General features: G+C 40.5%; 1 protein-coding gene across 4 annotated transcripts in view; it reads left to right on the top strand.

Annotated features, from left to right (window-relative positions):
• The first annotated feature begins 5,602 nt into the window (after positions 1-5,602).
• The window catches only part of st18 (ST18 C2H2C-type zinc finger transcription factor), a 42,587-nt gene continuing 20,920 nt past the window's right edge, over positions 5,603-27,269 (top strand). For 2 of the 4 annotated variants that reach the window (XM_047590384.1, XM_047590385.1), the window contains exons 1-3: positions 5,603-5,845; positions 6,901-7,075; positions 26,795-26,910. In XM_047590384.1, the coding sequence (XP_047446340.1) occupies positions 5,792-5,845; positions 6,901-7,075; positions 26,795-26,910 (345 nt within the window). In that variant the 5' untranslated portion in view covers positions 5,603-5,791. Of the gene's footprint in view, positions 5,846-6,900; positions 7,076-16,272; positions 16,719-26,794; positions 26,911-27,269 lie in introns of those variants that run through there. The other 2 variants (XM_047590383.1, XM_047590386.1) reach the window with 2 other exon arrangements.

Here is a 27,269-nt window from a genome sequence, read left to right on the forward strand (position 1 = left end):
TTCTCACTAGCCATGAAAGAAAAGTTTGTGACTATTACGCGGCGCCAAAGCAGAGATTCAGCACGTACGTACTTTGGTAATTGTAAAAGCGCAGGTATGTATTAAAGCAGCTTTCAAATGCCATCAAATCTGAAATCCAAAGACGCCGTTATCACAGCTTTTCTTCGCGTGTCAACGCGCGCCGGGGCCACCAAATTAAGGTTTAGATGAGTAAACGTGAAATATCGAAACGACGTCAAAAGACGCCTCACGGAGAACGTCTCGCGTTGTGAGATTTGGCCCCTTTTGTCGCTGATGCATTCCGTCCCCCGAGATAATGCGCAAGTTGCGTTTGATTCTCCAGCATCTCTGACACGGTGCGAGATAGGTGGCGCGGCGAATAAACAAGCATTATTTGCGGAGTAAATATATGCATGAACTTGAAATGATGGATAAATGAAAATAAATGGGAGAGCCTTAACACAACATTTATATTTTTGAAATCTAAATGGGAACGAGTGTGTTGAAGAAGAGCCAAGAGGCATTAAGGCTGAAACTGCAAACCAAGGAGTAAATCGACTTAATGCCATCACATTTCCACCCTATTCATGCCTAAGAAAAGGGTTAGGGAAAGAGATTAGGTTATATATCTGCTGTCAGGGACTGAAGAGACCAAGTAGAGAACTTCACCTAAACAGAATGATGATCAAACAGACATGCTTTAACAGACATGCTTCATAATCTCATCCGTTATTGTCCCCCCTCTCTGCCTTGACTACAGGTTCAGTGGAAAATCTTAGACAGGGGCAGATTAAATGTGTGATGAAATGTCTGCGAAATATGTGAGAATGCGCAATATAAGGATGGTTGATTTTCTACCCACATGACGAACATAATCACTATTAGTAACACATATCCACATAAATATGATAATTCAAAATTTAAACACGTTTATTGGGTTCATATTGGAAATCACAACCATCTGATGGCATAGTTTTATGGATAATTACCGCCATAGAGATAATGCAGCATATGAAAGGGAAGCTTTGAGGCTTCTCCACTCACTGGGAGGAGAGTGCGTAGGTTTAGTTGTGCATCTGAGCAGCGCCCAAAAGGCAAATGTGTGGAAAGTTTTGTGACAAGCATCCAGGCGTGTGGTTAACAAGATTGCATCTGGTGAGCAGAAAGTGTAGGATATAGCTTAACTACGTACTTAAAGGGGAAATTATTTTCACATTAAGTTCAATGCCATCAGTAATCCTTCCAAATATAGAAGGAACTATTTCATTTTCAGTGGGAAAATAATTATTCAAATACCCTATAGTGCAAATCCCCTTAATTTAGTGCATGACACAGTTTTTGATTTCCCACCACAGAACAAAGCGGAAAAGAATCCAGTAAACACTGAAATCTGTTGTCTTATTTTGGTAATCTGGCTGCTTACTGACAAGTAAATAATCAATACAAATAGTTCTGAAGTGTCTGAAAATAGACAGGCGATTTAAACTGTAACTAACAGCCATGCATTTTCCAGCTGCAGTGCAGTGTTGAGGAAATGACACCAGCTTTGATGGGCTGTATAGCTTTTGAGATGAGCCTCTTTATGCCGCTTGCAGTTCCATTATGGCTTTGTTCGAAAGCTTGTTTACCTGCTGATAACATACACTGGTGGATTCAGGAGCACCGATCCAAAATCTGCTGCCAAAGTCACTCAAGTCTCATTGTACTGCAGGAGGGGAAGAATGAAATGTTTATGCGGAGGGGAATGCAAATGCTAAATGTGAAATCAAACTATGGGACCAATAAGGGATCAGAATAACTTTGCCAAGGTTTTATTTTTAGCCCGGTTGCAATGCTAGCTTTGTGGAACACTCTTCACTTTAGCCTCTGTGCATCTGTGTGCTTAGGTTTTACTCGGTGGAAAAAAACGCTGTTCCAATTCAACAAAAACGTTAAAACTGTGGGCTATTATTTTTCCAAATAGGCTGCGGCGAACATAATCTGACGCCACCGTGCTACACATGACTCTGATTAGGCTGAAATGTCCTACCTGACTGAAGACAGCCTGAATAGGAGGCTGTTTGTCTGTGATAATGCTAAATATCAAATAGCCGGCAGATCAAAAAACTGCTCATCAAATCTCATCGTTGTACATCACTTGAATAATTTTGGATTTCACTGTTAGAAAAGCTATGGTCTCAGGTCAAAGGAATAGCCCCTCGGTTTGCATATTAAAGCGGATTTGCTAGACCTCTGTTAGCCATGCATCCCCATGCAGGCAGGTCTCCAGGGGGCCAGCAGGGCCCCACAGACGGGCAACTAGGGGGCCAGGTGACCCTGTCTCTGAGGTTAGCAGGAAACACTAAAGAGGGATGGGCAGGGAGCTGAGGAGCCACTGAGTGCGAGTGTGCAAGGCTGGTGATGGCAGCTGTCAATGGTTTGGAAGGAGAAGCAGACAGATTGTGCGTTCTGTTGGTGCAGCCAGTTCGCCACCTGGCAGGCTTTTCCTTGTTAGAACTTCTTGCTGTTTCTGTTCTCATCAGAGAAATGTTTTTCCTCTTATCCTCTATGTTCAGGGGAAGTTAAATTTGTCAGAATGTTTAAAGATGTTTAACGAAATGCAATTGTTTAGAATACGCCCCTGTGCGTTGTGCGGGGCTGCCGCTGCTCGCGTTTTGCCACCGGATGCAGCCAGAAAGCAGAAAGCGCTTATTAGTGCAAGCCTTGCTTTGTGCGATGAGCGTCATAATTAAAATAAATTAAATTTACAACGTGCAGAAATAGAAAATGCCTTTTTAGTCTTGACCTTATGCCGCATTATTTAGCTGTTCTTTAAGAATGTGTTTTACAGGGTAGGATTTGCTTTGAAAAAAAAAAAATAATCTGTAACTTTCAAATCCCATCATAGCCATAAATACTGCTCCGTGTTGTTCAGTTGTTTGGAGAAAAAATGCAAACGGAAAAACCATGAACAGCTTAAAAGTACATTTAAAAATCAAATTTGGCAGTCAGTCCTTGTTCCAACAGGATTAAAAAAAAGTCTTTCATTTGATATAAATATATGCAAAGAGAGTGGTGTGGTGATCTGGGTGCCAGAGGTGGCGCTTTACTCTGGATATTCTGGCTTGGGCCTGTAAGGGACATAAATTAACATGAATTAACACATGCATGCAATAAGAAAATAATTAATTCAAGTTATCAGTCACCTCTTCCATTCCAGGAATCTGATTGACAAGATAAAGTAATGTGCAAACTGCTTTTCAAAGCTAACAGCCTGGAGCACCCCTCCTATTAGTTAGTCATTCCCTCAGTATCACACCCGGAATCTGTCATTTCACAATTTTCTCCTATAATGCATATGTGCCGCTCTCACCACTCCACTACAGCAACTGCCATCTAACAAGTTGACACAGAGAATGATACAATTCACGTCCAGTATTCAGTTCCATATACAGCAAGCATCTGAGGCAGACGGGTCAAGAATATGGTACATTCTGTTCTCTCTCAAAATTGCTTTTCCAGGACTCTAGAGGAGCTAGATAAAGCTCCTGTGATATCTCTGAAACACCTAAGAGGTTTTGTGGATTTAAAACCCTCGTCAGGTGTAAACATAGTTGGTAGTACCGAAATTATGCAATGTATCCATTCTGAATATTTGCGTCTAATTTTTATAGATCTGTGATTCTCGATAGCCATTCAAGTACTTATTTAACATTTATCTCCTAAGGACAGACAACACATACTCGCTTAGCACATAAAAGGCAGCAGTAAATGTACAGCCTTCGCATACAGCATATAGCTATAATTCAGAGTAAGACTCGGCCTCAGTGTCATGAACAAGGCAGTTTGACCATTTAAAACATTTACTTTCAGAAATATACATGCTTTAAATGTGGTCTTTTAATGCCTGGCAGGGAGGCAGCGTCATTAACTTTATCTTGTCCATTGTGCACAGCACCCAAAAAGACGTTGCCAAGCTAGTGCAATATGATAGGCCCATTACCAACACATTTTCATTAAAGATGCAGAGTTTCAACTCCCTCAACAGACCACAAAATGTCAGCCTGTAACTGAACAACTTTAGATAAAAAAGGTTGACTGAAGGGATCTTAATCTTGCACATTAGCACACAAAGGCTGTTAGCAGTGACACCAACAAAAAAAGGGAAAAATAAGATTCCTGAGAATACAAATATACTTTTATATAAGTTATAACATTCCCACAAAACAAAGAACTAAAAAATAAAATGAAAATGTTATAAATTGAATAAGCGTCTTAACATTAAACTGTCTTACTATATTGTCCGCTATGTTAGCTAGCTATTCATGATCTAAACTAGCCCATGAATAGCTAGTAGGCTAAGTTAGCTCCTAGCTTAAAACGATTTAGTTTGGCCTTTGTTATTTCACCTGTCTGGTATGATTGAGTTACTTCAGTTCTTGGGCTGACAATTTCATTTGAAGCTAAAGTAAGCTAGTTAATTTGGCTAGCTAACCAGCTAGCTAACTAGCTAGTTAAACGCTCCCCCTCCTCTTGTGGTGTTTGCCACTTGATCGTTTTCAGTTAAAAACCAGCGTTTTCATCAATGGAGGAAACGGGAGGTAAGTTAATAAATAATTATTTTTTATACATTTTAGCGAATGTCTGGAGAAAACATTCACTGGGCCTTTGCATATCCTACATTAAGTTACCCACCTGCTAGCTTGGTCAACTTTTAGCCTCTAGTAGTGATGTGCGGATTGATACTAAAATATCGATATCTCCAGATCTTTATGCCTTAAAATCAATTCTCAAATCAAAACATCGATACTTCTGATACTTCAGTCGTTCGAGGCTATGTATATGACTGACAGGAACACAGGGGAAAGTAAAGTAACTAAACTATTGAGTTGTGGCAACACAACTCACAACACAGAAAAAGGTATTTATGATGCACAGTGTCACAATTAAGATGCAAGTAGTTCATTGTCACAGATTTTGCATGACTGTATCCTCTGTCCTCAATATACTTCTGAGTTTAAAATAAAGAAATAAATATAGTACTGTGATTTGAAATACACTACTTTTTTCAATTTACCGGACACATTAAGTGTATTTGCACAAAGTATCGGTATCTGATCACTACCACCAGCCTTTGGATTTTTTTCCTTTTTTTTTTTGACTGACAGGTAAGCAGCATATAAATATTGTAGCTGACTGAGGTAGAAGTGATTTTTCTAATTTTATATACTGTTAGGTGGCTCATTTCACTGCGTAGCACTTCAGCGTATTTTAAACCATCCATTATTTCTTCACAGGTTTATAAAAGTAGATAATACCTGCAGCTATTATGACAGTGGGCCAAATGCACCCCTCTTTAGGCGACATCATTGTGCTATTAAATTAGTTTGAAGAAATATTTGTTTGATACATTTGCCAACGTGTTTATGAAGTGTGACCGAGCAGGCTTAGGTAGTGCAAGCTATAAAACCAAAAACTTGTCCAATTTGGGGAGAAAAGAAAAAAGGGAGGGGGGGGGGAGCCCCAGAGAAGGACAGTGTGCACAAAAGTAGTTCTGTTGCCTGCCTGTGAGTGTGGTGTCAGCCGGTCCCAGTCCCTGCAGCCCTCACCGTGCACTGTGCGGGCCTGATGGGAAACTGACTGCAGCTCAGGACATGGCCTCGTTTGTTCACGGTCCCCCCTCTGTGAAAAGAGTTATGCTGTCTGTTTTGAATGGACAGCGTTTTTCTTTGTGTGCTCGATCAAAACAGAGGGCAAAGTTAGTCAGCAAGTTGCATAGCTTCTGCATTCTGATTCTTCAAGCCTCTTTTGTATGAAGTTTAGCACAATGTTTTACACTGTGTTTGACCTGAATGGCGTGCTGGAGGTAGGAGCATTTTTCCAAACTACAAAATAGAAAAGGGTAGAAACGGCCCTTTTTTTATTTATTTATTATTATTTTTTGCAATCAGATATTATTCATTCATGTTTTTTTGCTGGTAGTAAGTAAATGATCGTATGGGGTTAAAAACCTCAGCTGTAATACAGAAAATGACAGAGTGCAGTGTTGCTGAAATATTTATATGCTTTTATCTGATCTATTTCCTAACCACAAGGTATTTGCCTGTGAATCCCTGGCACTTTTGATATTACCTGAAGGCAAATGGTATATAGATTTATACAAGTTATTTACAACAACAGCCAAGCCATTCCTCTGGAAACTAGGCTGCAGATCAAAGGATTGTTTTGATCTCTACTTAGCATATTTGTTTAACCTAGCCAGTGATTCTGAAAAGTGCACAAGCTTTTCGGTGATATGCAGAGCACCCTTTATCCGTCTTTTTCTTCTGTTAGCTCTGGATTTAAGTACTTTCTGTATTTAGGAGACAACTGGATTTGCCAGCTTTTGAAATTTAGTTGCCCACTGCTAGCAGACTTGGCACTCAGAAATAGATAACTAGGTATGTTCCACTGCTAATCCTGATCGGCCTTGTAATAGTATTTGCGGACTGTACAGCACTCAATTAGGGCATAATGTGCTATTTTTATTTCCTTTAAGTTGGATTAAATGTGAAAACATGTTTGTTTGTTTTTTTTTTTTTCAGTTTCCGTCTACCGTTTACTGTGCGGGTACTTTGCAAAGTATTGTTTTATACTGTTTCAATCAGTACCACGCCACTCTCCACACAGGATTGCAAAATGTCAGGAGGGAAACAATGTCCAAGCGCTCTCTAAAAAAAAAAAAAAAAAAAAAAAAGATGCCAGGGCAATCAGGAAATTTTCTGGAATGCTTAAGAGAATGCATATGCACACAATGCCCTAATTCTCCCTTACTTTGGGTTTGGGAAAGATGAGCCCAGGTTTATTGAGAGCCAAAAAAGGGGGCAGATGGCTCACAAGAGGGATAAACCTGGGAAGTCATGCTGTAAATGTGTTTTACAGAAAACAATGAAAGGAGCGGACAAAGCGATTGTGGCAAAGTCCTTTGGAAAATGGAAAAGCAGCTCTCTAAGGTCCAGGACCATGGAGAAGCCGGATGAGCCGTCCGAGGAGAGTAAGGAGGAGAGCGTTTCCAGCTGCACCTGTGAAGACCCCCAACTCGGCAAGAAACCAGTTGGTAAAAGTGCCTTATTTTCTTATTTCAATTCCATTCATACAACTCTGCCTCTCAGCTTATTCCTTTTCTTGTGGCAATTTTAATTATTACTGCGGCGACTTGTGTTTTTTTTTTTTGTTTTTTTTGTTTTGTTTTTTTCATTTGACTCTCTGGCCTGCCATATCCGGTGAACAAACAAACCACATTGTTGGGCAGGAGAATTCCTTTTGAGGGAAAGTGTGTCTCCGATGATACAGTGTTGCCAGAAAAAGACAAAGCAAAAAATAGCAAACACAAAAACAGTCACAGGTGCATGGGAAAAAGAGAGAACCGAGTGAATGGTCACTGCGGTCCCCAGGAGGTCTTTCAGTGTTAGCCAGTGCGGTGGGTGGACTTCTGACAAGGACGTTGGTTAGCAGCCAGGTGGAGTGTGTAACTGAGAATGCTCCTGTTTATTCTTTTCACATGCTAATGTGGCTCCTATGTGACTTTTATGCGGCAAAAACTTTTTCTTGGAGTTAACATTTCTGTTGTTTCAATACCTGCTCTTGTATCACAGTGGCGGACTGATTCAAAGGCTCCGCGCTCTTTCATATAAGTTTGGGCCTGTGCCAGGGATAGAGATACATTCACTGTGCTGTACATAAAGGCAGAAAAAAAAAACTGAAAAACACAGAGATTTAACATTTTAAGTGGAAACAGGCACAAACATCTGGCTGCAAAATACCATATTGTGATTATTCCTGTTAAAAAATATTATTATGAGGTACATTTTTGCCTTTAAAGTACATTCACTGATAGGAGGTATTTCAGTGTTTGTGCAAAAAATTGGTTATTTCTTGTACCATTTTCTATCGTCTCATTTGTAGAATATTATCTTCCATATATGATAGGTTAAGATATCTTATAGCGTCATGTCCTTCCAATATAAATATCTAGAAATCAGGCTTCTGACATGTTCTCATGAAAGACTACACAAGGACCCGAGTTCTGAGCAAATGCACCCCTATGTGGTCAAAATAAGAACAGTGGGGTGTTTGGATGAAGCACACATATGATGCAGCCATTACAGGGCCATTGTCTCCCTTTACAACGATGCTTTATAGTAATGCAGTAAACATACAGTAGAATAAATATATATTTTGTAGTGCTTTTTTTTTTTTTCTTTGAACAGGTGTAATGTCTAATTCGAGAGCACAAAAAGGCAACGTGGCCTCAAACACTATGGGTCTTTCCATACCTTGTATTGTACAGTCTGTAAATAGCTTCAAAGGCACTGCATCTGCCATCTGCACTTCTAGGAACTCTTCTGCATAACCATTAAAACAAGCTGTCTCAGAGGACATCATTCGTATTTCAGCCTCAACCCTGAATTACTGTGTGTTCATTATAATTATAAGGGAGGAGTGTTGCCAGGCTAGCCTGCAGAATGCCAGGTGCACACTTTCATAATCTACCATTTTAAACAACTCAGAGCATTAACAACAGTATCTACATGCTATTCAGCCATTAGTTCTCTCTGGCTTTCATGCACAAACTCACATCAGTCATCTGAGCATTTCGCATGCTGCCTCAGACATACGGGAAGAAAAGTGCAATACTTTGTAGTGTTCCATTTTCCTAAGCCTGCTTAGGTTATGTGACTGAGCCATGCTGCTGTGTGAAATTTTATCCCGATACTGGCACTGTATCCTTGTGAGGGAGTCTTGTAAAATAGGTTTACTTAGCGCCTTTGCTGGCATTTTCCGAAGATAGCAAATGCACACACAGTGTCCGTGATCGGATTAACTGTTCAACAAAATGATGTAACTCTTTGTATTTCTTGTGTGGCACAGGTTTCTCCGCTTAAGTTTAGTGGTCATCCAGGCAGAGAATAGAGACACTCGAAATCCGGTCACAGTATTATAATCCATATATTATAAATATAATACGTGACAGCCTCGGTTAATCACTCTTTGTCGCATGAATGTGATATATGAGTCCCCGTGTGAATCATTCACCCTAAAAATTAACTAGATTTTTTTCAGATATTGCCTCAACAACAGTCCTTAATTAACACAAATTCTAATTTGTAAGGCATTTAATTTTGAACTTTGCCTTGTGTTCCTCTGTCGTGTCGGGGCACGGGATTTAAATTGCATGTGATAAGTGTGAAAGATTTTTTTTTCTTTCTTTTTTTTAAAGCATCCAGTACAGTATAAAGTGAGCTGTGCCAAGTGGATAGAGAACATGAATTTGCACCTGAGGACATATAGCTACACATCCAGAGTCACAAGGTGTGTCGAGACAAAACGTTAATTACACAATTTATAACAGAAATCAGCTGAAATATCTCCATGGATCTCGCTTATTTACATTTTAATTACTACTATTACTTATTCTTATTTTTTGGATGTGACCACAGCAAGCCCAATTCCTCCCCTACACTAGAAAGAAGCAAAATGACTGTTTTCCACTGGAGGTTTAGATGCTTGTTTATCACTTTTAAATACCATCATCTTTGCTGAAATCCCCTCTCAAAAGAACCTTTCACTTGCTGGAATAAATTCAAATTAAAATTTAAATCCCTCTTTGCATTTCTTCAGCCTTTTTTAAAATAGCTGCCTCCTTTTAGAAAGCTGTTTATGTAGTGATCTGTTCATAATCCAGTTTGTTTCTCAACAGCGAAAAACACAGAAATCGTATTATCACTATCTTGGAGAGATGATGCGAGAAATCAGGAAGTATAAATGTCTGGATCTGGGGAAGTTTTCAAAGTTGTAAAGCTGAGGAATATGGCAAAAAGCCTTTCAATAAAGTAGTCTGTAACACTGCGATTTGACTTGCAAATGTGCAGAAATATAAAGTACATTGTGCTGTGAAATCTCAAACACATTCCACCAACCTCTTGCGAAGCTAATGTGAGGATAGACAATATGTGCTCATTCAACAAATGCTCGACATTTTGGCATGTAGCGGACGAACATGTAGATGGTACTTCTCTCATATAGGCGGCTCATGAGAAATGTTGACACGTGTGACATACAGCTATTGAAGTGAGAACTGGAAGATTAACCCGTGGCACAGCAGCTGACAAGTCATGCGGATCTCTGCAAACAGCTCTTTCTAATCTTAGGAGGTGCTCACCTTCCAATATACCGAGAAAAACAATATCTAATCAAAAATGCAACAAATATAAACAGAAACAGCAGACGTTTACGCGCAATGCCTTTTGATAACAATCCATTTCAGATTTAAAATGACGCAGAAGAGGCCATAGGGAAATTTAATTTGCTCAAGCTAGATTGGATTTATTGTTAGGAAACAAATTATAATTGTGTCTCCAGAAAGTTAACCAAGATCTAAACAAAAGGAAATCAATGACCCACCCCCATTAATCACTCAAAGCCAGCTACTTGTGCTGTAGAAACTTACTTCATAATCAATTTCTTTGTTTTGCTCAAAGGCCATTTGCATTTTAGTTCATGTCAGCAAGCTTCCTGTATCTGGCGCAATCAAATATCACAAGCCATCCACATTAATGTGAGTTTTTTTCTATTTATTCAAGTGCATATCTCTGAATACTCAAGATGATTTTAGCTTATTATGCATACGCCCAGACAAATATTTTGTTCTGTGGCGGGCTCAACTTTGCTGATACCTCTCGTGCTTCCAGTGACATAGAAAAACTTTTTATTTATTTACGTTGCAGGCTTCATCAGCGAACACATTTTTTATTTTATTTTTAATGGCTGACATGCAATATCTGATCCTTAGGATATTGCAATTTAGCACCGCCAGGACTTCTGAGACCAGACAGAATTGCCTCCCGTTAGTTGTGTCTAGACATACTATTACTGCCACCAAGGTCATTATCAAAGCACACATTATACACACCTGTTACCATTGTTTAGATGCTCGTTTTTGGCTGAGCATTCGAGGAGCTCCTATCTCTCCATTTATAGGCGTGTCTGTTTTATTGTCTGCCTGCCTGAGTGGAAAAGATGTGCAGGGACCCCCAGAGACATCTAGATCTGGACCTAACCTCTCAATGACACAACAAAGTCAGTCCGCGTCCTATAAAAGAGCAGACGTCGGCTGACCACTCGAGCATTGATTTGTTAAATGTAAGCAATCAGTTGCTGTCAGCGGAGGGCAGAGCGGTTGTGACTGGTTCCACTGATGTCACCAATTTAGACCTGAAAGGTCCAAACATAAATATGAAACGTAACCACGTTTAATCAACATTAGTTGGGTATGTGTAATGTTTGAGGAATTAGCAGTGAACATTTTTTTGCTATTTGGATACGTGCAAGGGGGGCGTCGCAAAATCTTTGGTTGATTGGACATTTTTTATATATTCATTAAAATTTTCTCCCACAAGTTTAAATTTCACATTAACATGAATCCAGCATATTTTAGTAAAGTGATAAATGAAGGCAGAAGACATTAATCTTTCAGTCATCACCCTACATAATAATATTTGAACCTGAATTTTAATTTGAATGCAAAATGATAATAATAATGCGTATTCATAAATAGCACAAGGTTGAGTTTTATATAGAACACATATAGTAGGTAGGTCCCTGCTTAGGGTTAGGGTTAACTGATCTCCATCAGTTCGGGGGTCCTTGGCCTGAAAAACATTGTAGACCCCTGGCATACAGTGCTGCTTGAATTTCCAACCTTTCTGCATACTTAAGACTTAAAACATCAATTAATTTTTACACAAGTCCTGAAAGTAGACAAAGAGAATTCGATCAAACCAACTAAATAAAAATATTGTACCGGTGAATTCATTTATTCATGAAAATTTAACGTTTGCACATATGTTTGACTTGTGCAAATGTAAGTGTAACGCCCCCTTGTGCAGCAACAACAGCGAAACATCAGAATTATTTCCGGTAAATACCGATCAGTTGTCTACAGCGGCTTGGAGGACTTTTAGCCCATTGTTTAGGACAGAACCGCTTCAGTTCTGAGACGTTGGTGGGTTCTCTTCGATTAAGGTTGGGACTTTGACTTGGTTGTTCCAAAACATTAATTTAGTTTTCTTTTTCAGAATGACTTGTGTTATCGGGCTCATTGTCTTTCTGCATGACTCAGTTTCTCTTAAGCTTCAGTGCATGGACTGATGTCCTGATATTTTCTTTTAGAGTTTATTGGTACAATTCAGACGTCATTGATTCAACAACGATGACATGTTGTTCTGGCCCAGATGCAACAAAACAGGCCCAAACGAGGCCATGTTCCACAGACAGGATGAGGTCCTGGGGCTGGAGAACGGTATTTTTATCATAGATGCAGACATAACACCTGTCATCTAAACCAAATAATTCTACTTTGTGAGAGTAGTCTTTAGTTGCATAGAAGTTACCTCTGTGACTTCCAATAAGCATCCTGGTTTTGTTGTGATCTTTGTTGGTGGACCACTTCTATGGAGGGTAACGGTCGTCTTAAATCTACTCACTATGTTCACTATCTGTCTGACTGTGGATTTGTGGATTCCAAACTCTTAACAAATGTGTTTTGTAACCTCTTCCAGCCTGACGATTAACAACAACTCTTTTTCTGAGGTCCCTAAAAAAAGCCTCATATTGTCCATGCCATCATACACTTCTACAAACATGTGTTGTGAAGACCAGACTGTGACAAATCCTTGATTTTTTAAACAAAACAGGGCACTGAAAGACACCTGAGTCTCATTACATTGATTGGAAACACTTGAAAGATGACTTAATTGGCCTGAAAAACAACCTAGTGCTTTTACTTTTGCACCTCACACATATGTAATATTGCCTTATTTTTTCCCTGAGTAAACAAATGCCAAATAGGACTGGTTCCTCTTTGTCTACTTTCAAGACTTGTGTGATAATCCATTGATGTTTTGAGTCATTTTTATGCAGAACTGTAGAGAATCCTGAAGTGTGTCGCCGTAACTATACGGACGTCATTACCTTTTCACAGCACAAACATTTAAATGATCCCATCTTGACTGGGGCAGATGGTTTCATTTGAGGACAAAAAATGAAGTAGTAATTTATTGATAACTAATAAATTATGCTTATCGTTAGGGATGATGAGATAAATAATGTAGACCCGCAGTTATATGGTTAATTATTCAATTTAAACGTGTTAATCAACATATTTCCCAGAAGTGCACACAGACAAAACTTTAGTTTGGTCCCTGTAACATTTTGTACAAAAGGATGTTTCGTCAGTTAATCGCAAGCGATGGTCTAATGTAAGGTCAGTGGCGGTGGTAGAAGCAGCACTAGTAGTGGTAGTAGTGTGGATGTGACTGACACCCCCATTCAAACCAAACGCTGGCTGATATAAGTCAATTTCGTGCTTAGATTTTAGCAATCAGACACTCTCATTTGAGGTTAGTTAATATAGGAAACAAACAATACCCACCGATGCTTTTCAGTTTTACAGATGGATAATTTAGTTGACCAGCAAAATAAACAATAATGAACTTTTACGTTCTGTGTTGCCTTAGTGAAGATGTATTTCTATACATTCAACATAAAACCTTACATCTTTTAAAGCTGGATCTTTAACACATTTCTGGCCCTAAAAAAACACATGAGTATATTATATTCCACGAGAGGGGAGATGTTGTGAGTTTGTCGGCCAAACTCACACATGACAACAGCCCGAGTTCTAAAGGCATCAGTTCAAGGCAGAGATAGAAAGCATCCTATATTTGTCCATAAAACATTTCAAATGTTATTGAAGTGCCTTCAAAGGACACTGAATAAACATATTGTAAGGTTGCCCACGGTCACACACACAAATCACCCCAAAGGGGATTGCTGGGAAGTAATCTAATCATTTCTTTAAACTGAAACACAGTGACATGCAGTGTAGATAATGATCCCCATGAAAAATGCACTGTATTTTCAAAAGGATATTCCCTGTCTGCTGACATTACCATAAAGATAGTTCTACATCCTGGAGCCATATCAACAACATGTACTTGCGTTTGGTTCCCTCATATTTGCATATGCAAATAATTTTTTTAAATTTTAATTCAGTCCTTTTATGTGACTTTGTGTGATGAACAAGCGGCATCAAGTGGTTGCACAATGAGGGTTCAGCGCCACCAAGAAGAAGCGTTTTTTCGTGTCATTTTAGACCAAGCTCGAAGCGGCGTGGCTGAAATTAACCACAGTTTAATACGGGTTTTTACACGTCTATCACATTCAATGGCACAGTTAATATGCATTGTTGTTTGGATGTACGGGCTGCCATGCGAAATTAGTCGTGTTGCTTTGCTGAAAATTACGGGGCGGGGTGTTGAGTGAGGGGGTTTGTTGAAGTTACACTGCTGACATTTTGATCCCGCGGTGCATTAGAAGAATTCAGTTAAACATATTTGTGTAGGTTTCACCGGAGGAAGGTATAGTGCTCAAAACAACAGGGTGCTGTGACACCTCACTTTGCTTACATAATTTGCAGCAGAATGCAAAAAGCTTTTAGACACAGATGTGACCCATTGTAATACCTTTCTAAATGCAATCAAACACTTTCTACAAATATGAGCAGGACTTTTTAAATGTGAACCCTTGTTTGACATGTAATTTTGTCCAACCCACTCCTCTTTCATTTCTCCATCAGCTCTCTCCAGTTATGCCCACATTTTCAGTTGATGAAATAGCTTGACAAAACACTAGTTTATGTTGTGTGTCGGCTCTGACTGAGTCCTCTCTTTTTTTTTTTTTTTTTTTTCGATTTGAACAGATGTTAGGGCCAAAAGAAAATGTTACATTGTGTAATGGCGCGGTCCTCAATATGTTGCTTTCTCTCACAATTTGTCAAGATTTGCTTAGTATGAGTTGATTCCTTTTTGTGCGTAGCCCTCAAACAAATAACGTCTAGTGCAGGACACGAAATAATCATCCCCAGAACAAGCTTGTGGTGAGAGATTGTCTGCATCAGCGCACATGCAGAACGTGTAATTTGATAAGATGCTCGGATAGATGATTCTTTACTTTATGTTATATGTTTGCGTGGCTATCGGCCGCACACGGTGGGAAGAGGCTAAAGGAGAGCATGTCTGCTCTCTTTGTATGTCTCTTTCACAGTGTACCATGAATTGGCTCTTGAAGACAGTTAGAAATTAGACTTTCAAATGAGGCATTAAACAAGGTGATGATCAACTGCCAAACCTTAAGTAATGATATTCTCCGTCCTCAAGTCCCCAGCCTTGCATAACCAAATGCACAAATCACAGAAAGAAGAACTGAAAATTCATTATTATTACATATTGTGTTCACACGTCAGTCCCCGGAGACCGGGGGGGAGGTGAGGGGGGGGGCATCACCGACAGATAAGCGTGTTTGGGTGGCCCCAACCATCAGCTGGGGAAAGGCTGCGCTTGGATCTTGAGGGGGGCCCCCTCATGGGTATCACTTATTTTAAATCCTGAGCCACACCAACCCCAACCCCCCCCTCCCCCCCCTCCCTCTTCTGCCCCCCTCGCCCCAGGCTCCACCCAGAAGTGTGGTTGCCTTTGTCATTGTAATCTGGCCCTGTTTGCTAAACGCTTCCACTGTTTACTCTCTGCTATGGGGGCTTGTATGAACAGGAGTCAGCAGGACGCAGGGTGACATCACTTTGGCTGGGGGGGTGTTTGAAAAGCTGCATTTGTGATTTCTCGGGGCCCCTTTCTTCTTTTATTCTTCCCCGTCTCTATCCAGGCCCTGTCGAACGCATGAGCTAACTCAGGAGGCTAACATGGCCTACAGGGAGGAATTACACCTAATTACTTGAATAACTGCTAGGCAGCAGCTTTCTGTAGTCACCAAAAATCATTTCCAGGTCTCTGCCTTTTACTGATAGCCGGGCTTCTCGCGACAGAAAAAACCTCAGACGACAAAGCTTTCACATTCAAATTGTCCAGGAGAAATGAAACAGACTGACAGGTACAAACATTAAAAAGGAGGGGAAATCAAATTAACAGACAAGGATTTCATATCATCTATTTTTGTTGTTGCCGTAGCGATAAAGTCGCAGACATTGAAACTGGTCTGTTGAGCCATTGTTATCATCCCTGGCCATCTGCTGCTGAGGAGTGACATTCCCTCTCATTTGCATGATGAGTGATGTATGAGGAGCTTGGGAGGGCATATGCCCTGGTCTTACGACAAAGCAGGAGAAAGTTTTTTTTTTTTTTGTAAAAACACAGGATCGATATATGAATAGGGCTGGATGAAGCGGTAAAAAAAAAAAAAAAAGAAAGAAAGAAAAAAAGGAAAAGAATAAATCACCTGAGTGTATGCGCGCGTACATGTGTGTTTGCCCGCATGCGGGCTGCGTCCTCGGCGAGCGCACACAAATCTGTGGCGTCTGTGCGTGTGTGTCCGCGCGAGTGTACGCGCGCATGAGTAGAAAGCTAGCGCGCGCATCTGCCTTCTTGTGTGCCTGTTTGTGTGTTTTGCGGATGTGGGAGTAGAGCGAGGAGGGGGGTTGGTGGCTGTTGATGTGCAAATGTGCATCATGTTGAAGGGCTGTGAATGGGGAGGTGTGACGTAAAAAGGGACCCGAACGCAGGTGCTTATCTTGAGGCTGTCAAAGGCACAGTATGTCATATTCCTGGGGACTACCTTTCAAAGCCACAGCACCAGCTCAGCTATCAAGAGACTGGGAGAAAATCAAACTTTTTGGATCACAGCACTAGGTTGGTGTCAAAGTTCTTTTTTTATTTAATATACTGTCAGTTTGGTCAGCATTTATCACCACTGATACGCCGTATCGCGCTTGTGAACGGCAAGCCTTTTAGCTCCTGCTGTTAGACGCTGTCCTATGAAATCCAAAACAGCTGAAATGCACAAGTGTTAGAAACTTACAGATTTACGCTCAGATTTTACTCAGCTGTTAACTTGTGCTCTACGGATTTCAGACGATTACGCGAAGGAGAGGGGGGAAGGAAAAAAAAAAAAAAAAAGATGATGCTGGCAATTGTTTTGAACTGTGTCAGGGGGTATTTAGAGAGAACGTTGCACTGATGGTGAATATTGTTTGCCCGATACAAATCAGTGTTCTGAAAATCTTCGCTGGAAAGCGAGCGCAGCTTCTGTCCAGGTTTCAGACAGTTTGAGAGGAGATTAAATGGCTCAAACTGCTTTTTGAGAAGCGTGACCTATTTTTGATCATCCAGATATCATGAGATACTGTCTACCTAGATTAAATTCACAGCATTTGTGCGGAGTATAAGCTTGTCTTAGAAGAACACATGTTCGTATTGTGTGTAGAGACAAAGCATTGTCAGGTTGCCTGTGGCTTTGACAGTGACAGCTGTACATACAAGACCACTGAGCCTAATGCACTTAAACATTGACTCTGTGTTCCAATAACATGTTTGAGCAGTCAGTCAAGTATTTTATTGCATCCTGGCTCCGGGTTTCTATAATTTGTATTGTAAGTTTGAAAACAATATGCTAATGCTGCGTAGAGTTTCCCAAAAAAAAAAAAAAAAATCTACAAATCAGCTTTTGTGTTATAGACCGAGGGCAGATTTATACAAATTCAGCAGGGCCAAAGAATTACATTCTGCTCCGCGTTTCTGTAATTATTTGCATCGTAGCCATGGTAAAGTTTGGAAACTATATGCTAATGCTGAATGTAGAGGGACTAACGCACAGCACAGCGGTGAACTTTTGAGTTAGACGTGGGCAAGACTTGGCTTTTGAACGAATCGTGAGGGGTCAGAGCACTCAGCAGTCTCCAGAGCAACTATTGATTTAGGAGGATGGTTGCTGGTTAGAAAAGTTCATCATTTACTAGTAACTTGCAGCTCCGAATCTACTCGTATGAATCGTCTTTAAGTTGACCCTCGTTAAGAGAAAGCGGGATTGTTTTTTTAAAAGGTTACTATGTGAATGTGAAATCCTACACCCTCGTTCTTTTCAAACAGAAACAGAAATAATATTATTAGTACGAAGATTATCCGTCATGTTAATTGCTGCATTTTTTTTTAGAGATCTGCCACTCAGATGTTTAATATTTTTATGAGCAGATTCAACTCAAAATACATTTAAATGCCAGTTGTCATTCTGCCTCCATTTAATCATAACTCCATCAGCTTATTTCAGTCAGCTCGCATCTCTTAATAAACACAAAAGACATTAGATAATGCAGCGTTGTGTAACAACGTCAGCGTCTCAATAATCCTCTGAGAAAAAGTTTGGCAAGTTAAACAGAGATTAGGACGTATAAAGAAAGGCAGACGTTATAAAGTTAGACCTCGGCTACTGTTTTTTTTTTTTTAATAATAGAGGCAGCACAGGCTGTGGTTGGGCTGTGTGCTAAAGCAGTGATAAGTAAGAGGTATTATTCCTCTCTGGTCCACACCCTCCTCTTCAAAGCACAGTTAGTTGCTACACAACACATTAATGTAACCTCTGTTTGCCTCCAGGAACTGTCCAAGGTACCTGCTGCCCAGCAAAATATGGCTTCGCAGACTCGTTCGCATGGCTGCGGTACACACAGGATTTATGTTTATTCCCACTTGTTTGGCGAAAAACTAAAAGTTATTCGAGCTACTCAGTAATTTCCAGTGGCTCGTCGTGATTACACGTCGGTTGCCGCCGGATGGTCACTCGTAAACGGGCGAAGTCACGAAAAAAAGCCCAGCACGCACGTCACTTTAATATGCAGTATGTTACCTGTTCCCCCCCCCCCCCTCCTCAAACTTCAGTTAGTTAATCCAGGAAAATGAATTATGTGGATTTAATTCAGCAAGGTCTCAGAAATGATCCATCTGCTGTTGAGCAGCTGGTGAAAGGATAAATGTAATTAATTACTTAACTTTTGAACAGTATTTCAGAAAAACAGTGCTGTTTGTGTGTCCTGCTGGGGGGGAAATAATAATAAAAGTAAAGAAACAGTGTGAACAATACCTATATAAAAATGTATTTCCTCTCAGCACCAGGACTCTTTTATTCTATAAAGAGTTTCCATACCGCCTGTTATACTGTTTAAAATTGATCAGGAATTTCTGATTTAAAATAATATCAAAGATGTTGCTTACATCAAAATTCAGCCTATAATAAGGTAAATATTATAATATACAATGAAGTGTATAGAATTCTAAATAACATCATCCTCATTATATAAATGAAATAGACTTATGCTATCTTTGTCTAATTTATTATTTCATACTTTTGCTTTAGAGGTGAACTGATCCTAACCAGACTTTAAAAACTAGGTATTTAATGATGCCTGTGGGATTGTTTTTTTTTTTTTTAGTTTTTTTAATTTAAGTCGTTTATAAACTCAGTTATATTTTCTTAGCCTGTTAGTACTATTCTAACAAAAGTTCTAAAAATGTGAATAATGTTGCATCAGGCGGGATTTTCCTGAAAAGAAAATGAAACAGAGAAACCCTTTTAGTGAATACTTATATTTGCTTGACAGGGCAAGACTATGAAATGTTCCCAATTAATATTACATGGGATTTTTTTTTTTCCGCTTTTCTTTTTTTCTAAATATATTTCTGAATTTACCTTGATTGTAATGTACCTCATTGGCTGTGGTTTTGTTTGTTGGCCTAACTATAAAGGATCTGCTTATACCCTTGTGGGTTGGGAAGAATTAGGATTTATGAATTTATTTCCTCTGTTGTATTGTTTAAACAGCTTTGGTTTAGTTTTGATCCCTTCCTCTTGCCTTTGAGGCTGTTCCACGGTGTCAGCTGTTGACTGATAGTAAGAGAACTGCCTCACAGTGTGAATGAAAGAAAACTAGCGGTTGGTAAACACTGATAAGGGATAAATAGAAAGCGGTCAGGCAGAGATAGTTCTGTGGGAGCCCAGATTGTGTGCGGTCTGTTAAAATGAGATTCTGAGCCTGTCCTTTTTATTCTTCCTCCCCTCCCCTCCCCTCCCCTGTGCGGCGTTTGTCTGGAAAATCTCCAGTGACCCGGCTCGGCAGTCCCAGGCTGCAGTATTCTCTTTTTGTATTTGTTTTGTTTTCTAACAAGGGTCAAGTTGGCCAATAGACATGTCCCTGATGCTTATAGACAGCTGTCATGACTTCAAGTGCTTACAATAGTTACATTTTACATGCATTCATGGTTCTACACCAACAAGCACAGCAGCAAGAGATTAGTATAAAAGAAATTAAATCTGTACCTTTTGTCAAATAAAATATATATACGCAATAATTTAAGATTTTTCAAAAACCTGCAGGATCACATATGAATATTATATATATGTATATATAGATACAGTATATATATGTATCTTGAAGTGTTATCATCAAGTCAAGGTACATGTACACATCTTAAATACATATATTTACACATAAACATCCTATGAGGAATATAAATCTCATTTCTCAATTAGAATCACTCTAAATAACTATTCATTCTTTTTAGCAGCTACATGTTTATTTTTTTTTTCCCCCCAGTAGTTATGATTGATTTTTTTTTTCTTGGAGGTGAATTTATCTTTTATGTCATTAAAAAGACCTTCAGAGGTCTTATGCTGAGGATCACCATGTGGTGTATTTACACAGAAAATAATTCAGCCCATTGTAGCCCAGCAGCTAATGAGATTGGTTGTTAAGTGAATGACACAAAGGCTACAAAAAAAAAAAAAAAAAGAGAAAAGCTTAGCGTTTCGGGTGAATATCACAGTGTCCCTCCACACACACATACTCTCCCCGACCAAACACACTCTCTCAGCAGCGAGATTCTGGACTACCCTTTACCCCACCTCGGTATCCTTCTGCTCCGTCTCCTCCCCGATGTCTCTCTGAGATGCAAAACAAAGGCTAAAAGGGGGCATGGTAAGTCGAGCTCGCCATTCTGCCCTGTCGGACATGTTAACACGAGAGCATTTAGACGTAGGAGACAAGTGATTCTGTTTGTCTTAGTAAGGATGCGCTGTGCTGTGTAAGCCTCAGGCTCAGATAAGTAGATTCATGGCCAGGTCAATAACACTGACGCTGTTTTGTGTGACTCAGAATCAGATCACTGCGTTTTGCTTCAACTTCAGGATTGCTGCTGAAACTTTTTACTCCTCGTACCTTTCTTTGAGTCACTTTTCTCGTCGTGTGCTTGAACTTTGTGTCAGTTTGTATCGGGGGGTTTGGCTTTTTATTCACAAAAAAAAAAAAAAAAAAAAAATGTGTGATGCTTGATATTTTTCTGCCTGCGGTTTTGTGAGGGTTATTGTTGGTGATGCATGAGCAAAGCTACACTTAGCGCCATCCAAAAGCTTATTTTAAAATGTACAACAGAGAAAAGCATGGCAGCACGTTAGAGGGTCTCGTTAAGCACCCGGGCTCAGTTTTGTATTGATTGCTGAACTGCTCAGACAGTCACTCAGAACTGAATAGATGTTGTTCCAACACAGCCATGCACACCGTGAACACAGATATCTTTTACCTCTCCTCCGACTCCTTGTTTAGATCTTCAGAATAGTAGCACTCGAGCATCCGGAGTGATTTGCTGTAATACAAAAAATTTAAGTGCATTAGCTTATCATGCTCTTCTGGTAGGCTGGGAAGTGGGTTAAAGTCCATCGTGTATATTAAACCGTGGACTTAACTCAAATTTACATTTTGTTAAAGATTACTCCTTTTATTGATGCATATAATCATATTCATGGACCATCTGCTGATTTGGCAAGCGTGGATCAAACTCACAAAACAGCCCTGCTAACCTTTTAAGTACAAAATAGTCTGGCTTAACTCTGCTATCCCAGAAGTGTGTGTGTGTGTGTGCCGCGTGTGTGTGTGTGAGTGTGAGAGATTGTATGGATATTGGATAATACTTAATTTAGATCCTCCAGGCTGCTCGTGCCATATTTTATTTTATCGTGATCGCTTTGGTGGCAGACCAGGACTTGTGTTTGAACAACTGAGCAAATAATGTTTGTCTGACAATAAGCAAAGCAAAAAAATCTTGGTGCAAGGAATCTGATTAAACTCTTGACCACGGCGTACGGCTCTGAGTTTATATCCGTCGCCATGGTTACGAGGATTTCACAGTGCAGCATTGCACACTTCCACCTGGATGTGAATGGCTATACGGGTCTCACCCCTTGACTGTAATAAAACACCGCTCCCGGGCTCCTCTAGTCGTCCCTGATAACTGATTTAGTCCCGAACTATCTCCCAGTGTGTGTTTCACAGAAATAGGAATTCACCACTGGGCATCCTTACTGCATGAAATACTTATGTTCGACTCATTCCAAACAAAGCTTACGCAGATTGAGAATTCATATGCCAGAGGTAAATCCGAGTTAACACGGATTTATACTGGCATGAGTTAAAGGACTAGAGTTTGTAATCCAGGTGGCCAAGGGATTTTACCATACAGTGGCAAAAATCACTTAAAACTCCCTCAACATCCTGAGCCACCGAGCTCAGCAGGCAGACAGATTGTTCAGAATTGATGACAGCACAGCCATATCAGAGCTGGACCCCGCGTGTTTGCGCATGTATGCGCGTATACGTACGTTTGCGTGAATGTATGTGCATCTGTGTGTCCGTACGTGAACACGTTTGCTTCCTGTACGTGTTCAATTAGCACCAAAGGGGCTGTTTAGAGCGAGACCTTGACAGATTGGCATTATATTCCTTTATCAGAGCTGGGTGAGGTGTATCGAGAGTCCTGCTTTTGTATCTGCGTAAACATCAGCAGCACAAATACAAATACGGCGTCGTCCGCTTCAAAAGCCGCCGACCGGTTAGTAAATTGACAGAAGTCACCGTATTATCCAAATAATTTGTGTATCTGAAGGCCCTCGATCTCCGTTTCCCCCCCGAAAAATGGGCGAAAAAACAAAGGTGCAGCTCTATACGTGCGCACGGGTTAGGGTGTGTGCGGCCGCGCACGGCCGCGTGCACGTGTGCACATGTGTGTGGAGGACAGAGAAGCGGAGATAGAGTGGAGTTGTTTAATGACAGGAACAGCTGACTCATTTAGAGAGAGCAGTGAAAGGTAATTAACCCTGGGAAAACTACAGCTGCCATGCGAGCTGTTCACTTCAACGCAATCTGATTAGGAATCACTGCTCGAGTCCCTGACTCCTTTCAGACACTGTGTGTTCGAGGTAAACTTTTCCCTTTGCCCCGGAGAGCCCCGGAGCACTGGAGACCTGCCTTTTGTGACGGGGGATTAGCTGGAACGGTTACTACGTTTCTCCAAATTGCAGACCACCTGGTAGCATTCATGCAACCTCTTCCATGAAAGGGGCTCCTTGGGCAGGAACAATGAGCGGGATTACTCTGCTCATTGTTACACCGGGGCTGGAACTTCTTTTTTCCCCCCAAACACCTGTCCCCAAATTAGACAGGTTTAAAAAACCATGTTCATCACGGCAGAATTCAGAGATTCAAACTAACACGAGAGTGGTTTTCGGGGCGGACTGGAGATGTGCCAGTGGACGAATTGTCCACCGATCCATTTATTATGCTACCGGATAGTGGATAGCGCGGTGAAAGGACACGCAACATTTTATTTGTCTCAACAATTTTGGTGCTCTTAATTGGACTGAAATCCACAAGCAAAATAGCATACCGTCGAGACGCCTTTCATACGATAAGGAAACTAAAAGCAGCAGAAATTTGGTCAAAAAGAGAAATTGGTTCTTTGATGTCAGAAGAAACAATCTGGACTTGGTGCCTTTGTGTGGTCCGGCTCCAGATGAACTCAATTTAGAGGGAAGGGCTTTGGGATGACTTTGGAAAGCGATTACAAGATTCATAAATCACCTCGGCAAAGGTGTCACCATCTGACTCTTTTATGGGACTCTTGCTAACTCCGTCCAATAACAAGTTTCCCCTGTAGTTATGCCATCATAACAAATCATTGAAGCGATAGCGGCTAGCCAGGCTCCTAATTGTCTGTTAAGAATTCTGTGAGCTGTGTTCTTTTATTGAAGCATCTCTGTCTTGGAGAAGTGATAAGATGCCAATACGCTTCTCTATAAAAGTACTCTTTGGCAAAAGGCACAAACACTTTGCTTGGCCGTCAGGGTAGCTGTGAGGCTGTTATATCTGAAATCGCAGTTGACTTCAAGATTTTGACTGCGTCTGCACGAATCCAGAAACCACCATTACACGGAGGAATGCTCATAAATTGCTGGCAGACTTTTTTTTTTTTTTTTTTCTCATTTTGATAGGGCATATACATATACACAGCACGTATTAAAAACCCCACAAAAAAAAAATCTTTTGCTGAGATCTTACTTTATATTTGCACTAAAATAAACGTTGCCATAATTTTTCTTGATTCTGCTGAAAATATTAAATCACATTACTGGTGATTTTACATTTTGAAATTTAAGGAAAGCAATTTAGACTTTAATTAGACTCCTCTTTGACCTCTAAAATATATCTCAGCTATTCTGATGTCCAGCTGGTGTTTAGGTCTGATGGCTCCCTGGCCAGCTCATTCAATCGACGAAAAAAAAAAAAAAAAAAAAAGTTGTTTATCTAAACACTCTCAGCAGAAGTTGATTTTTATCTCTGACCACAGCTTAATTTACTCACCACGAATCCATTTGCATCTCAATGAAAAATGACAAAAGCAATCACTTGTGTTCGGTATACAGTTCTGACCTGCCTTCCTCGCCGCCCAATCAGCTGCTGCGCTTCTTACTTTTTTAGCTTCGGCAGCTACGCGGCCCCCGTGCGTTTCTGTGCACGCGCACCCCCAAAACATCCTATAGGGCAAATATGCATTGTGATCACTTCACTGTATCCTCGTGGACATTCATTACAAGGAAATATGAAAGTGAAAGGTGCTATCTCCTGCCGTTTGCTCTTTATTAAACATAAACAGAAAACACTTAGCATGTAAAATTAATGTGAAAATTATTCCCGGGGTAAACTATAAACACAGAAGTTACCCCGCACATTTACCCTTTTTTTCTCCTTCCCCTAGATCAGAGTGTAATTGCCAGTAATCAGGTCTGTTTGCTGCTGATAAAACCACTCTGAATGCGAGGAACCCTCTTTGTGTGATGACTCAATTATGCCAGAAGTGGCTCATCAAACCTGGCCCATCAGCTGCTTTAATAAATAAGGAGGAAAACTTGCTGCAGGCGCATTATAATTCCATTCATTCCATAATTAAATCCATTCCAGTTTTAACCCTTCACTCAGTGTGCTTCTGGAAGAGGAAACAAAAACAAGGAGAGAGGGGAGGGGGTGAGCGCACACCAGACAGTGACCTTGCACAGAGCACCCATCCGTTCCCTATAATTCAAAATGATACTGTTGAAGAAAGGTTAAGAGAAAAAGGCTCGTGGAGAAAAGGATGGGGATCAGTTAAGACGCGGCTCCTGTGTTTTATGTATGCATTGTTTCCACACACACAGTCTTAGACAGTAATTATATTAAAAGAGTAATCTAATCATAACAGTTGGTTGGTTGAGTGTGCCGCACTGACATTTTGAAATCTTATTTTGGCGTAATCTCATTCGCCTCTATCATGTCGCCTGTACCCCCCTATCTAAAGGAAATGTAAATAATGCAATTAATTTTATGGTCTCCAGGATCTTACTTTGCGACTCTGGCCCGCTTTTATTGGTTTCAAGATGAGGTATCAGAGCAGAGTTTTTTACTCCATCACAATAATGTCTGTGTTAATTACATGAGAGCGTCCCAAGTGCACGGATAAGCTGGGAACAAGGGGACACAAAGACTCAAGGTCAGTGATGAATATCCACAGCAGCTGCACAGTATTAATAAGGCATTATATGAAAATAATAATAATAGCATCGCTTACAACAAAATGTGAGAGTGCGGCTAGAGTGATGTCAGGAGCGTCGGGGTGTTTTACAGACATTTGCTCTCCACCATCTCAGCTTGGATCCAGCCTCTCTGATAATGGTGCGAGGCAATGGTTATTCATGATTGCTGGACTGGGAAGGTCTCTCTCCTTTTCTGTCCCCAGTCGCAGCCCATTCTCTCCTCTGTGGTGGGAATGCTAGCAGATGGGGTTAGGGGGGAATGGGCTGGGCTCAAGGACAGCTAGCAGCCAGATTAACACGTAGAAAATCTCATAGACCCTCAGCATCAGGCTGCCTCCCTTTCCCCCCTGAGAGATCTGCCCTAGACGCAGGGAAACAGTCCTCTGAGAAGCATTATTTATGTTGGACTTGGGGTGTATGTCTGCGTCTGTGTGTGCGCTTGTGTGTGTGTGTGTGTATGATGCGGGGTGGGGGCATAAATATGATTCAGCAGATGACGAACCAACCCGAATAGTAGAGAATCTTTTTTCATATGCTAATGAAACTGAGTGAATAACCCCCACTCTTCCCCCTCCCTTCTTCTCCACCCCCCCTCACCCAGTTTTGTTTTTCAGGGGAAACGCTCTGTGAGCTATAATTAAGAAGACATGTGTGTGCGTGTGTGTGTGTGTGTGTGTGTGTTTTTTTTTTTTTTCAAAGCTAACAGAAATAAATAATTCCATAATAAGATCTGTGAAGTGAAGAGGCTTAATGTACTCATTGTGTTCATCCTTGTTTTCCCTCTTGGATGTTTTGTATTAATTAGAAGCAAGCAATTTGATCTCTGTCAAGCAATCAATTTGCATCGTGTTCCTTATTCCATGCGAGGTATTAATATGCTCTTTCCACCTTTTTCTGACAGCCACGTTGTAAAATGAAGGAAAAATAAGAACAAAAACCTTAAAAACTTTACGTTTAAAGACCCGATTTCCCATCATATAAAAAAAAAGTTCCATATTGCAAACCGACATTTTATATGTGTCTTTTGTGTATCTTTCCCTCATAGATAATGAATTACATGATCACTTCCTGAGAGAAAACAAGTGTGAAAGCGTCAACCAGGGTGAACAGTGTGGATCTGGCATCTTGTCCTACGGAGCGCTCGGAAAACTGCAATCAGAGGTAAATAATTACGGACGTACGCGGGGCTGAAAATAAAATGTAAAGTTCTGCGAACGCAACGTTTCGTTGGCGCGCAGCAGTGTTTCGCAGAGGTGCGGCGCTAAAGTGGCGGGGTGTCAGTGCTCCTCTGACCGCGAGGATCACAGAGTAGATAGGTTTGTACGTATGCAGAGCTGTGGGTGGCTGCTGGATAATACACTCTTTTAAAGGTATTTGCTGAATCTGCCTTTTCGTGAAGTGCCTTTAGCTGTCAGGTGGCTGTAACTGGGATTTGAACCTGAAAACTTTCTTTGAAGCCATTAGAAAGCATGTAGAGAGATACCTGCTCTGCACAGTTTTATTTTAAGGGGTGACACTGA

The sequence above is a fragment of the Mugil cephalus genome, chromosome 7 (genome assembly GCF_022458985.1).
Source record: "Mugil cephalus isolate CIBA_MC_2020 chromosome 7, CIBA_Mcephalus_1.1, whole genome shotgun sequence".
In the NCBI taxonomy this organism is placed as follows: domain Eukaryota; kingdom Metazoa; phylum Chordata; class Actinopteri; order Mugiliformes; family Mugilidae; genus Mugil; species Mugil cephalus.